We start from the raw sequence: 16,450 nt of genomic DNA, 5'->3' as shown, positions 1-16,450 counted from the left end.
AATATTATTTATTTTTTAATTTACTTAATTTCATTTTATAATTAAATTTTACACAAATTGAAATGATAAACTTATACTTTTATTTTATATTCTGAGCGGAGCGATGCATGTATTGATTTTACAATGATGTGTGTTTTTTATTTTGTGTGTGTGTCATCGCCGTTTTGGGCAGTTAATCTGCTTCGATTTTTTGTCAAAATTTAAAATTACCAATAGTTTTCAAAAGCGCAAGGAAAAACAAAAGAAAAATGAAGGAAAAACGTGAATTTCTACGCATAATCGGTTTTTGACAAAATCGATTTTGGTTTTTGGTGTTACTCTAAAACAACCCACCAAAATAAAAATATTATATAAATCATTTTGAATATAAATACAAAAGCGAAAAAAGTCAAGATTATAAGATAAAATATATGTACTTGATTCAAAATTTTAGAACTTGTGATGATGTGGTCACCCATCCAAAAAAATAAATAATGAGTTTAAGTGGGTTCAATCTAAACTAACCGAATATGAATAAAAATATAAGTTTAACTGTTTTCCACAAAACAGGTTCTTGAATATCGTAAAAATATTTTTGAAAGCGGGCACCCATTCTCTAAAAAGTACAATATATTATTACATAATGTTACTTACACTCAAAGTCTTATAATTTTAATAAGATAATCATTAAAATAAAATGTTTTAAATAATGTCGATTTTCAGTCTTTGAGACGGTCACCCATCCAAAAAAAAATGTGTTTTTAATTAGTAGTTAAAATCAAATATGAACATTAATTTTGAAAAAAATTGTATTGACAAAAAGCCGATTTTCTACAATGTCAGAAAAATGTTTAGATGGTCACCCATCCAAACAATATATTTATAAATAATAAAATATACACCTAATAACAATATTATTATTATTAAGCAATCACTAAAAATTTAATTTATTTGGGTATATATTTTATGGCATTAAGACGACTGTAAATGGCAACATGTCACCGTTCGATATGGCAACGTCAAATGATGAGCAGGTGCGTCTAGCGCGTAAAATAAATTATTATGTAACACAATAATATTATAAAAGTAATTTTATTATTATTATTATTTTACTGCACCTATTTACCCTTTCAGTCCCGAATTTTTTTTTTTAGGTAAAAAAATGTTTTCTTCATATTTTTATTTTATATATTCTATAAATAAGTTATTGTTAAAATTTAAAATTTTTCACATTACCCCTTCCCAAAAAATTTGTGATGTATATTATAATGTACAATGGGACTTGCCATCATAAAAAATAAAAAAAAATTATTATTACAAATGCATATTTATAATTTTAAAAATTAAAATAATACCTTATAACAGTCGTTCAAAATTAAAATAATAGCTTATACCTAAAAGTTATTAAAAATATAAAGTAAAATAAAATATCAAATATCAAATATCAAATACAAAGTTAATTGTGAAAATCAAAAAAACAGTTATTTTTTGTCGTAAAACATAAATGAACGTTACATTTTATACAATTCACGTGTGTTCTTCCTTTGCAACCTTCATATTTACATCGCGTGGCTTCTTTTCTTCCATCAAGCTATGGTAAGTGACCGATATTGTCATGTTGAATACTTGATAAAGGACGCGAGTCTATTTTTTTTTTTTCAAGCGGTGAAAATAATTTTTTTTGAAGATTTGGGGATGTGCGTGACGACGGGCGTCCTACTTTTCTCGAAGGTGTAATTACAGTTTTCCCCAAAAGTATCAATTCTTTAGCCAATCTCATCCTAAATCCAAGTAAATCTAATGTATCTTTCTTTTTATTTTTAATTGTTTTGCGTCATTGATGTACTCTAACCACGAGTTACTTACTGCCATTTCAAACGCGTGGCTAACCATTCTGAGTGTCCATTTTTTTGATTTTATGAAACATCGATATAAGCTTACGAGCTGATCATGTTTATCTACACCACCCATCGTATTATTATAATGACCTACTATTTCCGGTCGCTCGATGTAGACATATTTTTTATTTATTCTGTCCTACCTTTTTATTGTATCAACTTTTCCTGAGGCCACAACATTCGAACATAAATTTATGGGTTTATTGTCATACCATTTTACTAGTCCTAAATTTACGTCTGGAATGTCTGAACTTATTTCAAATGTTGTCCCACTTCCCATTTTTTTCATTTCTTTATCCGACAAAAATGGTGGATTGCTGAAAAGATTTGTACGTATTGTACCAGTCGCATAAATTTGTTTTTTTTGCAAAGTGTAAAATAAATTGAACGATGTAAAAAAATTGTCCATTGTCAAATAATGACAATTTGGCTTCAGGTTTTCCGTTAAACTTATAACAACTGCACCACCTACTCCAAAAGTTTTTTTTAAATCATCGTCGACTTCGATCATATTATATCCTTGGTATAAAATTAAATTATACACTAAGCCACTTTGGCCGCATAATAGATATGTTTTTATTCCCCAAGGATTTGGTTTACCTCGAATATATTGCTTTACTGATAAATGTCCTTTGAATGGAATCATCTGTTCATCAACCGATAAGTTTCTTTCCATTGGAATTTCTAAACATCTTTTTTTAATTATTTCAAAAAGTGGACGAATTTTAAAAAATTTATCATTGTTGTTTTTCGGAATCTCCATATTGTCTACAACGTGAAAATGTGTACGAAGACTAAAAAATCGGTTTCTGGGCATAGTTTCTGCAACTAAATTTATATAGGTATCTTTTTCCCAATACATGCGTACTCTAGGCATCTTTAAAGCACCCATAACCATATGTATTGCAATAAAGTCTCTAATTTCAGACGAAGTAGTAGGTTTGAATCGTGTTGAATTTTGTTGAGTTGCGTATGAATTAGTAAAATAGGCCATTTTATCAAATTCTTTATCATCAAAGTATTTTGAAAAGTAATATATAGGATCATACAAATAGGTTGGCGGTTCGGCTTCATTTAAATCATTTAAATTAATTGAAGGTGGGGTAAATGGTTTTTGCTGCCATTTAATTTGGTTTTTTTGTAAAGTGAAATATTTCGAATTACTAATAGAGTCAACATTACCATCTTCCTCAATGTCTTCCGAATCGGATAAAACGAAATCCTCTTCTTCGTCAAACTCGGCTAGTAATTTATCAATTTCTTCCACGTTTTCGTCAACATCACTGTCTTCTAAACTAGAGATGTTCCGGGTAGACAATTTGTTATTAAACCGGGTACCGAGTAATGGCCGAGTAAAATTTAAAGTACTAACCGGGTATCGAGTATTGGCCGAGTAAAATTTAAAGTACTAACCGGGTATCGAGTATTGGCCGAGTAAAATTTTAAGTACTAACCGGGTATCGAGTATTGGTCGAGTAAAAATTGTAATACTAACCGGGTATCAATCATTGACCGAGTAGAACTATTAATACAAAATGGGTATCGACTACTATCGAGCATTGGCCGAGTAGAAATATAAAATATACAAAATGAGTAGGAACTATACTACAGCAAGGCATTATCAAGTATCAAGAATCAAGTATCGAGTATCAATTACTGATTGAGAAATTATTAATAATATTAATTATTAATTAAGTCTTTAAACACTCAATACTGGTACTGGGTAGTTGTACAATTTAATAATAAATAAAAATAAAAAATAAAAGATTTGTGAAATATAATAATAATAATAATTATTATTATAATAACAATTATAATTTATAATTTAATAACAAAAATAAAACTAATATGAGTATGAGTATGTACTCAGCCAACACTAATACAAATTAGTACACTATTAGTTTAACACTAATACCAGTTGTTTGGAATTTAGATATTTAGCAATAACTATGGACGATTTTGTTCAATAGATAACAATATTGAATAATGAATAATGTAATTTGTAACTAAAAAGTCAAATGTAAATACTAAATAATAAACTAATAAATACCACACAATGAACATTTATAATTTAAAATATCTGAATGTTTGAAGTCTTTAAACAGTTTAAACATAAAAATAAAACTTAATAGTTAATAGTTTAATAAAATTTAACAATTTATTAATAAAAAACAAATTAAATTAGAATAGGTACCCTGTCAGTAATTAACAATATTATCATTTTGCAATAAAATTTATTTATATTATGATGAATGAACAAAAGTTGTTCAGCATTTTGAGGCTGAAGTCTATTTCTTTTAGCTTCATACACTAATCCTGCCTCTGAAAATGACCTCTCAGAGTAAACACTGGATGCTGGTGCTGACAAATATTTTTGTAAAAGTAATTTATTTCCAATAAATGAAAAACTTTCAAAATTCATTTTCCACCAACTTAATGGATCATCATCAATGGAAATACATTTCATGTTACAATATTTCTCAAATTCAACAACTAGATCTTTATTGAAATGATTGTAGTCATCCAAATCTGTGTAGTTAAGAGAACTATGCACTTCAGTTTGGTTAATATTTGATGTTGTTGCAATTTCTTTATAAAGATCCCATGATGATTCACGATTTCCAGCATTCCGATTTTCTACTTGAGATATAATATTATTAGTAGGTTCATGTTCGATATTTGAATTAATATTGTTGAATTTGGATATAATTTGTAATATTATTTTCTTCATTGTTTGTTTATTTTCTGGTTTAAAAAATAACAACTTAAACCTTGGATCCAAAAATGTGGCTATAATAAGGTTCTCATCTTTAATAACTTTTCCAAAACGCTTTAGAAGACGAGTGAGCATAATATCCTTAGTAGTCCCAACTCCAAAATGAGAAGTGTTAGGTCGATTCAAAAAAGTATCTAACATTATAATAACAGGGATAACTTCACTAATAATAGATTTATTTGAACTTATACGTTTTGTGAGCTCCTCAAAAGGCTTTAATAAATGTATTAATGATTCCATTAATAACCAATCATTGGGGTTAAAAGTCGGTAGAGTCGATTCAACATCACATATATATACTAAAATGGCGGTTTTTAATTGTAACAATCGTTCCAACATATAAAAACTAGAATTCCACCTGAAAAAAATAACTATTGTTAATTTGATTTGTATTTTTAAATTTTTACTTTATGGACATAGTTGGTGTTATCAGTTATCATTTATCTATATTAATAAGGGAGACATATTTATTAAAAATTAATGAGCAGTGTGCTTTGAATACAAAATGGGTAGATAAAATTAAGATATATTATTAAAAAAAAGAATATATTGTTTTAACTTTGTATTTAATATTTATACCAACCTAGTGCAGATATCCTGAATAAGTTTCTTAGGAAGAATACCAAGATTAATTTGAATAGACTTAAGTTTATCAGTAGCAGATGAAGAATGGTGAAAATGTGTAGACACTTTTCTGGCACGAAAAATTAAGTCTTGAACAGATTTTTGACTCTTTATCGATTCCGTTACAAGAAGGTGTATAGTGTGTAGAAAGCAACCAAAACTGCATAACGAAGCATTATCAGAACCTTTTTTCATATTAGCTCCGTTATCTCTAAAAAAAAAATAATACATTATACGGTAGTTTAAGAATATATGGAATTTCTACTTCCTAGGCAATGTAAGCCAATGTTTTTTTAACCATTTTTTGTGATTTCAATTTAAAATGGCTTAATATTATGTAGTTTTTTTCCACTTGACACTCACCGTACTAATAAATGAATTTTTTTTCTAAATCCCATTCCTGCAATAGTCTTTCTAATGTGTCTTTAATGGCGATACCTGTATGTCTTCCAGGGAAGTGTCTAACATTTAAAACACAATGTTGTTGTTTCATATCATCAGAAATCCAATGACAAGTAAAACTTATAAAACTTTCATTGTTGTGACTACATGTCCAAATATCAGATGTAAGAGATACAGTATGAACCTGCTTCAGCATATCCATAATTTTTAATTTAAGTTCCACATACATTTCTGGGATAATATTTTCAGTAAAATATTTGCGACCCGGTAGCTAAAAAAATAAATTTACATTTATTTATTATTTTATATAATAAAAATAGTAACCAACTTACTTTATACTGTAGTTTAACAAGTTCCATGAGTTTTTTAAATCCTGTTCGTTCAACTATATTACAATATGGTTCATTATGAACACAAATCATTTCACCAATAGCTTTATGAATTGTTTTGGATTTTTTATCATTTATATCCCAACATTGTGTTTTAGTCATTGATTCATAAATAGAGAGTTGATGTTGACTCTTAAAATCATGTACAATAGCAGATTTATTATTTAAATTCTTTTCGGCTTTTTTTAATTCCTTAAAATAATAGATTCAAGATATTAATATAGTACTTTTTAAATTGTATAACCATTAACCATAAACGAACCATTAACCAACTATAGTTTTTTAGTTATAATAATTTCTTAACTTACTTCAGATTTTAACAATTCTTTGTACAGTTGTTTATTTTTAGATTCTAAGTGTTTCCTCATGGAGGAAGTAGTCATCTTTTTTCCCAAACCTTTGTATACCTTTTGCTTGCATTTTATACAAATAGCTCTACTCAGGTCACATATAGACTCTTCAAAATATTCCCAAATTAAACTTAGCTTCTTTGTTTTTGATAATGGCTCTAATAAAATATAAAATAAATAAATAATACCTAATTAACAGAAATACATTTAAATAGACAAATAGGTACCTATTATTTATTAAGGTAGGTACACAGGAATAATGCTCCAATTATTAGCAAACATTCATAATTCAGTTATTCTCTCAATTGTTACTTTACAGTTTACAATTTTCAATTGGTTTAATAAATTTATGGACTATTTAATATAATATTTATTATGTGCAAAAAAATTCATTTTATTAGTTATTGTAAATGGCTAAATTTTGGTTAATACTTTAATAGGTATTTGGTTGGTCGATAACCCTGTATATAATGTGTTATATGGTTCCTATTTAAGTATTTATAATCGTTTTATTTTAAAATAGCTCTTTATTAAAAATGTAAAATTGAGATATATATAAATAAAGAATGAATGTGTGATTTTTAAAGCTACAAATCCCAGGTAATAAAACAAATAAAAAATAATAGAATGTAATAATTACATAAAATGTATTACGTACCGATACATGTGCCTTCCTCGTCCTCGGTCACGTCCATTGGATTCATTGAATTGATTAAATTAAAAAAAGTTAATATTCTTTAATATCAAGGAAGGAACTTATGAAGTATCTATTAAACAATTAAAATAAACAAACAATACTAGAAAAATAATACAGACAAAATGAGTGTGTCGTGTAGATGTGCAGAACTGTAGACTGTAGAGTGATTACTGGTTATCCTACTTGCAACTAAGAATATTTGTATAAGAATAATTTATATTTTAATTATTTTATAATGGGTATTTATTGCAGATTGTTATCTATAAATTTATATATAAACACAAGATTTATTTTTGTAATCCGTAGAAGAACAACATGATTTGTTTACAATAAACTGGCGATTGTAAATCGGTTCAGTTATTCCAATAAGTACTAAAATAAATTATAATTTATAACCCTAGAATTTTAGGTTTTTCCCGTTATTTTAATTACTGGTATGCATATGTTTATGTATAGATTATCAGCCGGTCAAGTTGAGAAAAAATGTAGTATTTCGCCGGGTACCGAGTAAGGGCCGGGTAAAGATCTAGGTATTAGGCCGGGTACCGAGTAAGGGCCGGGTAAAAATCTAGATATTAGGCCGGGTGAATCCGGTGCAGATGCGTACGTCTCATTTGCGTACAGTCTATTTTTAGTTACAAATTTTCTCACTTGCGTACAATGTAATTACCCAGAATAACACCAAGTGTCATTTGGTCAGGCTTAGGACTGGCAGAATATTTTGCAATACTCTGGCGTGTTTAAAAATGAGGGCGCGCGAATAAATACGTAGCTAACCCTAAATGTAAAATATAAAATATAATTGTAATAAGTATAGTTCAATATAATATAATAAGTAATTAATATTAAATGTAAAATGTATAATAATATAGTAAAATTTAATCTAATTTGACGATTATGGCCAATTTTTTGAGGCAATTGTCTAAGTCGTTATTTTCTAAAAAGTTTTGAGTAATACGTTTAATTCTCTCGTCCAATTTTATATATTTTTTGTTTCGTTTAGTCCCTTCTAAATTTAATTCAGCGCGTGAAAACGGGTGAAATGTACTCTTGAAAAATCAACATTACACGGATCTCGTTTTAAATTAAAATATTTCAGCTTATAATTTCCAAGTCCACAATATCCTCTTAATAATTCCGTCGAGAAAAATGGGGCACCGTAAATGTCCGGGAAATAATAAGGCGGACTGTAAAAATCCGGAATTTTTCCGTAATGTCACGGACCGTAAAAATCCGGATAAAAAATCCATGAAACGTAAATATACGGACCGTAAATTTACGGAATTCAAAAATATTGAACCATAATATCACGGACTGTAATGTCCCGGACCTTAAAATCCCCGAATGCAAAAATACATGCTTCGTAAATATATCACGGACCGTAAATATCCGGAATTTGCTAATGCGACATTAGCGCTATCTAGCAGCATACATAATTATTTGTTATAGAAATACTATTTACCATTTGATTTTACAATGATGTATGTATTTTTTAGTTTTCACCACCCACCCCCACCCACCTAGCCCACTCATAAACAGTTCTGAGGAACTTTCCCCAGTTGATACTCGTGTTTGGCCCCACTGTGGCTTAGGGCCGTAAAACTGCTTCTATTTTCTTCAACAGTATCTTGATCGATGAGAAAGTAAATCTATAGTTGGTGAATTGGAGGGGTTGAAATTTAAAATTTCCAACAGTTTTAAAAAGTGCAGGAAAAAAAACAAAATAAAATTTAAGGAAAAATGGAAATTTCTTCCCAAAATTGATTTTGTTTTTTGGTGTAACTCTAAAACTAATTACTGTAGAATGTAGATACATGACATTTTCACTGAATATTTATACTATCATTTTCCATACACCATACACTTTCAAAATATTTTGACTTGTTCTTTTGAGCTGCTTACGGACATCTACAGTTTTTAATTTTTTTTCAATTTTTTTTCTATATAATATGTCCATACAATTTTATTCGTTGGGTTAAAAAGCTTGAAAATTTAAAGCAAGATTCCTGATATATTGTTAAAATAGCAGTAGAAAATTATTAAAAATGCTAATGCATAAGAACAATTTTTTTTTATAAATATTTAAACTTCAAATTTTGACAATATCCATAATTGTACCCAGTTATAAAAACATAAAATATTCAATTTTTATAGCTAAGTATTGAAAATTTAAAACAAAGATTCTAATAAATAGTTCATACTATAACCAAAGATATATAAATGATATAAAAACATAGTTATTTTTTACAGAGATTTTAAAATCAAATTTCGATGAAAGTACATATTAAAAGTTAAAACTAAGAATAACGATTTTAGTTATTTTGTTCTAGTTTAAAAATATTTCTCGTGTATATATGACACTTGTATAGTGTATTATTATATTTAATACACAAAATAACATTTTCAAATACTAATGCCTAATAATACAATTATTAATTACTTTAATCACAATAATATCATAAGATATACCTACTTAGTACTTGGTAATATTATAGGCTCAAGGCTGACAGTCCGTCTTTTCTCTGAACCGTTATTCCTGCACAATGGTTTTATACTTTTATATCATTGCGTTCAAATTTAACATCACCCGCTTGTAACCTACTGTACAGCAGAGCGACATCCACTTACCCACATTTTTATATTGTTATTCGTAGAATTAAAATATTTTCGTTGCTTCAATACCTATCCTAGTATTCTACGAGGGTGGGCTGATAAAACGATAAGTAATGCCTCTTGACGCGTAGTTTTATAAGTATTATACATAGAATAATTAATGAAAAACACACGTATAGTAATTTAAATGATTTTTATTAACATACTATTATTTTTCAACATAACTACCTTCTAAGGCGATACATTTTTGCCAACGATTTACTAATTTAGAAATGCCTTTCAAATAAAATTCTTCAGGTTGAGTAGTATTGAACCATTGTTTAACTTCAGCTTTAACTTTCTCGTCAGAATTGAATTTTGTAATCTTGAGATGTTCTTTAAGTTTAGGAAACAGAAAAAACTCACATGGTGCCAAATCCGGGCTGTAGGGTGGGTGTGGAATGACTTGAAATCCCAGTTATTTAATTGCTGTCATTGTTGCACGGCTGCAATGAGGTCTCGCGTTTTCGTGATGAACCAAAAGTTGGGTTAAATTTGGTCTGACACGATTAATCCTTTTTTCACCTTTTTTAGTGTCTCTATGTATCGTATAGAGTTTATTGTTGATCCTTTCTCTAAGTATTCAGTGTGGATCACACCTTTTGAATCCCAAAATATATAAAAAGCTGGTAAGTAGATGTCGCTCCGTTATACAGGCATACAGTAGGTACTAGGTGAGTCATTGTATAATGGATTGTATTAAACTTGAATTCAATGACATAATATCATTGTATAAAAAAAACGATTCTGAGCGGAGACGGTTTGTCAGTCTAGATATTTTATATTGTAATTATTTATTATATCATGTAAGTGGTAGCACAATATATTTTTCATCGCTTTCACCAATGCAATTCATACACAAATTTATGTTCCCTTGTTGTATACTGCATCAGGATCCTGGAACAGTTGATTATCAGGTATATTATCATGTTCCAATTCCAATTGATTGTCTTTTATTACATTCGAATTACGATTTTGATTAATAGCTTCCTGTGGATTTACAGCATCGGGGACATTATGCGGTACTTGATTCACAACAATAGGAACATCATTAGGTGCTGGATCTGCTGGGAGAACAGGTCCTGGATTTTCGTTGTCTCAGTTCATATGCTCCAGTAACATGTGAGCAGATTTGAAGGAATTGCCATGTTGAAATAAGTCTAAAATCATACTGCTCTGAAGCATTTTTAATTCGTCTACTATTGGCCAAAAATTTGGTTCTCAAATACCTAGTGGGACGCAATTTGTTACGTAGCTGCTGAACAAGAATGTGGTAGTTGCTACTTGTGTTGGTTAAATGTCCTATGAAAAGAAAATTTTTTTTCGAATTTACATAGTATAAGTAATTATAAATATATTTATACTTAGCTGGTAATTCATCTGCCTTTGAAAAAATATACTAGGAGCCTTGTATTAAATTTTCAAGTTTTTTTAACCAACAAATAAAATTTTATTGATATTTATAAAAAAAAAAAAATTAAAAAAATGAAAACTGACAATGTCCGTAAACAGTTCAAAAAGAGTCAAATTATTTTCAAAATTTTACCGTGTATAGAAAATACAAATATAAACAACCTGTGAAAGTGTCATATATCTACGGCCATTTGTTTTAGAGTTACACCAAAAACCAAAAACGATTTTGTTAAAAATCGATTTGCGTAAAAATTCCCGTTTTTCCTTAATTTTCCTTTTGTTTTTCACGTCGCTTTTGAAAACTACTGGGAAATTTTTACTTTTGACCCCCCGAAGTACCAACTAGATTCACTTCCCAATCAGAAAAGTTGCTGTTGAAGAAAATCGAAGCAGTTTTACTGTCCTAATGTCCTAAAAGGTGATGACAGACACAAAAAAAATTTAAAAAAAAATAAATAAAAAAATAAATAAATAAAAAAAAAATTTTTAAAAAAAACACACATCATTGTAAAATCAATACATTCATCGTTCATTCATACATTCATTCATCAGAATCTAAAATATATTTATTGATAATAATACATTTATATTAAATATAATAATTAAAATAGTTTGCTTAACTAAAAATACCCATAAACTTGGATGTGAGACTGAAAATTTCAAATTTTAAAGCATTATGAAAACTCTCTATATTATTGTTGATTCGTCATGGTCATTTTTCGATTTTATCAATAGTTATTTAATGCCACTTGAAAAACCATAAAAAAATTACGAAAAATCGCTAAAAATGGGATTTTAATTTCTAACGCTTTGTTTATGACCATATTAACGAATAAAGCATTATTTAATTATAATATTATAATATTAATTCCACTTACATGATATAATAAATAATTACAATATAAAGCACTTAATAATACATTACAAGAGTTGTCAAACTCAACTGAACGTGATACATCTTCAATGGCGACAAATTTATTGTCTACTATTTCTTCATTCAAGTTTATTACACATTTGTTATTAATGAAAAATATCTTTAAGCACACAAGTCCATTATCCATATATTTACAATCACCATCATTGGATTTCATCACTGCATTAACTATGGTTGATAATTGTGCAAGGAAACTGTCAGAATTACGAAATGAGTTACATTTAGATATTTTATTGGCTGAAGCAAAAAAGTTTTCCCTGGAAAATGAACTGGAAGAAGTATGGTTTCCAGAAAAACGGGTTCAGAGACGGAAAAAAATGGCTGGAGAAAAAATCAATGATGAAATAGTAACTAATGCCAAAGATAATTTTAAAATACAAGTTTATTTCACTGTCTTAGATCAGATATGTACATCTATAACTAGTCGATTTGAAGGATCAAGGGAAATTTTATCCGACTTATCACTTCTTTCAGTTGATCGACTCATCGCTACAAATAAAGGATGTCCAATACCTGAAGATAATTTTGTGTATCTTGATAAGTGGATTCCAAATTTACAAATCGATCAATTAAAATTGGAGTATTCTACTTTTGCATATAATTTCCTTAAATTTAAATCAAATATAGCAATTGAAAAATTACATGAAAAAGTAATGATAAGCGAATCAGATGAAGATACAAGTGTTGATTCAGATGAAGTCAATAGTGAAGAAACTAAAACTAAAATGACAGTTTTAAATGTGTTAAAGTTATTAAATACATTTAACTTGATATCTGCATTTCCTAATATGTACATGGCATATAAATTTTTGTGTACCATACCAGCTACATCAGTAAGTAGCGAAAGAACTTTTTCTAAATTAAAATTGATTAAGACTAGAATTCGTTCAACAATGGTACAAAAGCGTCTTGATAGTTTGATGCTCTTATCATGCGAAAAAGATATAATTATTAACATTGATGAAGCAATAAACAGATATGCCAATACCTCTAAATTACTCCAAGAAGCATTATTATATAAGTAACAGTTAAAATGTATAAATTATTATTTATTGATTAAGAAATATGTTTATACAGTTATATATTAAGACATACAGTGACTTAGTATTTAAAATTATAAAGAATTAAGTTTTAGTAAACTGTTTATTTTAATTAATGTTAAAAAATATTGAGACTTTAATTGAGTTTAATGTAATATTAATAGATATAATAAAGTATAATGAAACAATTATCATAATTAAATATGCGAATTAAATTGATTTACATTTACCAATTACATCTGTAATATTGATGATTGATGAAAACTGTTTAATAAGTGATCATAACTCATCATAAAACAAAAATTAAAAACTGCTTTCCTATATTTGTATAGAATTTAAATATAAATGAAGTATAAAGAGGGGGGGGGGGGTAATAAATTAAGAGCTTAATATGGTTTTTATATAATGACAATGCGAGCGAAGCGAGCGATTTTGGTATGAAATGGTATTTAATAAAACGGGTGGGTGGGTGGTATGTAAGAATCTTCGCTCCTTAAGTAAAAGTAGTTCAACACGCCACTGATCCACACTGAATACTTAGAGAAAGGATCAACAATAAACTCTATACGATACATAGAGACACTAAAAAAGGTGAAAAAAAGGATTAATCGTGTCAGACCAAATTTAACCCAACTTTTGGTTCATCACGACAACGCGAGACCTCATTGCAGCCGTGCAACAATGACAGCAATTAAATAACTGGGATTTCAAGTCATTCCACACCCACCCTACAGCCCGGATTTGGCACCATGTGAGTTTTTTCTGTTTCCTAATCTTAAAGAACATCTCAAGATTACAAAATTCAATTCTGACGAGAAAGTTAAAGCTGAAGTTAAACAATGGTTCAATACTACTCAACCTGAAGAATTTTATTTGAATGGCATTTCTAAATTAGTAAATCGTTGGCAAAAATGTATCGCCTTAGAAGGTAGTTATGTTGAAAAATAATAGTATGTTAATAAAAATCATTTAAATTACTATACGTGTGTTTTTCATTAATTATTCTATGTATAATACTTATAAAACTACGCGTCAAGAGGCATTACTTATCTGTATGGTAACCATACACTGACACAATGTCTGAGTCTGGCCCAATATTTTGTAACCAATATCTTTAAAAAAAAAAAAAAATGCTTTCTTTGTATTTCATGAATGATACCTACTATGCTGCAATATTATGGCTTATTGTATTATTACTTATTGAAACATATATTATTATGTAATATTATATATTATATTTTTATGTTAACTCATTACTTTGTATTCTGGGGAATTGAATTAAAAATAATAAAATAGTTCTCATTGAATGAATCATGTTTTAGATTTAAAATATCTTATACATATTTATTTTATTACATTCAATGAATATTATTTACTACTTTTATTATGTTAGAGTAATGAAATAGATAATTGTTGTATAATCACTAATTATATAGTATATTAATTTACAAGATGAATTACCTTTCGTAATAACTAAGCAATCTTTCCAGATTTACCCTATGATTTACTGTAAAAGCTCGGATTAATCTAAATCCTACATCAATGTCTTGGGCAGGCAATAATGGTAGGCATAACAGTAGTCTTAACGTTTTTAATGCATTTTCGTTGCGATTAACATGGTGTAAATAACCCAATTTATGCATTTTTTTCCAAACAGCCTAAAAAAAAATATGTGCAATGTTAATACAATTTATACAAACATTTTTACTTGTTTTCATTCATTAAATAGGTACCACCTACTTGATTATGATGAAACCAACACCCAACCGAACGAGCTCCTGGAAAAACGGATATCAGCACATCCCTCAAAGCAGTTTCATAATCGGTTATTATAATTTCAGGAGTTAAATTGGTACTAGATTATGTTTAATGAACCGAATAACACAATCATAAGAGTTCCTGCTTTTACGCTCCATTAAAACATAAACAATGGGTTTGGACTGAAAATATATAAGTAAGTATTTAAAATTGATTACCTATATACTTATATTGAAATCTAATTTTATACATTTTATATAGGTGTATGGAATAATGTCTTACATAGTTCTGAATCATACAATGTATAGTTAACAATTGATAGCCCATATTTCTGGGTACCACCTTGAATGTAGCATCTGCGTGTATTTCAGAAATGCCACCTCTTATTACATTTTGGATCAAATTAGTACAGGCAAAAACAATGTTTTTCCTACCATCTACATCTTGTACACATGCCTTAAAAAACGGAGCATTACAACAAGAAAAACGTTGAAGTTCTCCATTTTTAAATTGTGCCGCCAAGTCTAGTGAACAATTTGGTAGTACAGGCATGGAACTTCGTCTGCTATGTCGCATGATGGACTCAGCAGTAGACCATGGGTACAATGCAGCTGCATCCATATGCCTGTTTCAGAAGAAATTGATAATAATACTAACAAATTGTTATAAATCTTAAATAAAGTAAAGTGATTTACTTTCTTGCTTCTTCGTCGTACAAATTTTTTAACAGACCATTTTCTGTAGAAGCTCTGTGTTTCAACACTTCACGGAAATTATCAATTAAATTTTCATTTACACAATGATCGTGATTATGTGGTTGAGAATAATTTTTTTTTGGCCATTCGGTAATCTTTTTAAAGATCCGGTACAAAAATGTGAAGGAGCTTTGCTGCATTTAAAATAACTGAAATATTTATGCCAACGATTCATTAAGAAATATATTTATCAATATATAAGACATTAAGACTTAGTAGTTTTGAAGAAGTATGGTAAGTCTGGTAAATTAACAAGATATGTAATGTTTATATGAAATCGTTATCTGTAAGATTATCATTGTGTGGTTGTGCCGTAATATGTCCTCACTTATTAGTTAGTTGCCGTCGGACCAGTCAAGTGGTACGACACACGCAAAACGAAATATACAGTCCACTTATTATATAATAAAAGTTTCTAGTTTTTTATTTTGGTTTTGTTCAATAAAAACAATCTATTTAGAAACAAACATTTTGGTCCAATCGAACCGGATTGACTAGCAATACATTTTGCGTAAATACGTCCCGCGAATTCGTTGTCGTTCAGTGGATATATTATCTAGTTCAAACTTTGAAGTGTATGTTGTTCTTTAGTTCGTTTTGAATACATATAAATAAATATAACGTCCCCGCGGACACAGTAACCGTGCAGTGGCATTATTGTAGTCAAATCGAACAATCAAAAAAGAAGAAAAAATTGTCAAAGTGGTCCTGTTTTTCAATGCTCTAGTGTGCAGTGGCTGAACATTCATCGGTCGACATACAACCAGGTGAGTGAGCTAAAAA

At 28.7% G+C, this 16,450-nt stretch overlaps 1 protein-coding gene and 1 pseudogene across 1 annotated transcript; both read right to left on the bottom strand.

The window, feature by feature from the left end:
• Window positions 1–5,644: 5,644 nt before the first annotated feature.
• On the bottom strand, window positions 5,645–7,113 carry LOC111027594 (zinc finger BED domain-containing protein 4-like). Its single transcript, XM_022305996.1, has 4 exons — window positions 7,077–7,113; window positions 6,377–6,576; window positions 6,012–6,200; window positions 5,645–5,950 (listed from the first exon to the last, which is right to left on the bottom strand). The coding sequence occupies exons 1-4, from the start codon at window positions 7,111–7,113 to the stop codon at window positions 5,645–5,647; spliced, it is 732 nt and encodes a 243-aa protein (XP_022161688.1).
• A 3,518-nt stretch (window positions 7,114–10,631) lies between these two features.
• On the bottom strand, window positions 10,632–15,488 carry LOC111027593 (annotated as a pseudogene).
• Between the last annotated feature and the right edge of the window lie 962 nt (window positions 15,489–16,450).

This window comes from Myzus persicae, unplaced genomic scaffold (genome assembly GCF_001856785.1).
Source record: "Myzus persicae strain clone G006 unplaced genomic scaffold, MPER_G0061.0, whole genome shotgun sequence".
NCBI lineage: Eukaryota > Metazoa > Arthropoda > Insecta > Hemiptera > Aphididae > Myzus > Myzus persicae.
Note: the sequence above shows the minus strand (reverse complement) of the source record. Positions and strands in the feature narration are given on the sequence as shown.

Excerpts from the sequence above, each read along its gene's own strand:
- LOC111027594 (XM_022305996.1), bottom strand. The coding sequence starts at position 7,113 with ATGGACGTGACCGAGGACGAGGAAGGCACATGTATCG. Across the intron at positions 6,577-7,076 it reads CGAGGAAGGCACATGTATCG|AGCCATTATCAAAAACAAAG; the intron begins GTACGTAATACA and ends ATATTTTATTAG. Across the intron at positions 5,951-6,011 it reads TTGTTAAACTACAGTATAAA|CTACCGGGTCGCAAATATTT; the intron begins GTAAGTTGGTTA and ends TTATTTTTTTAG.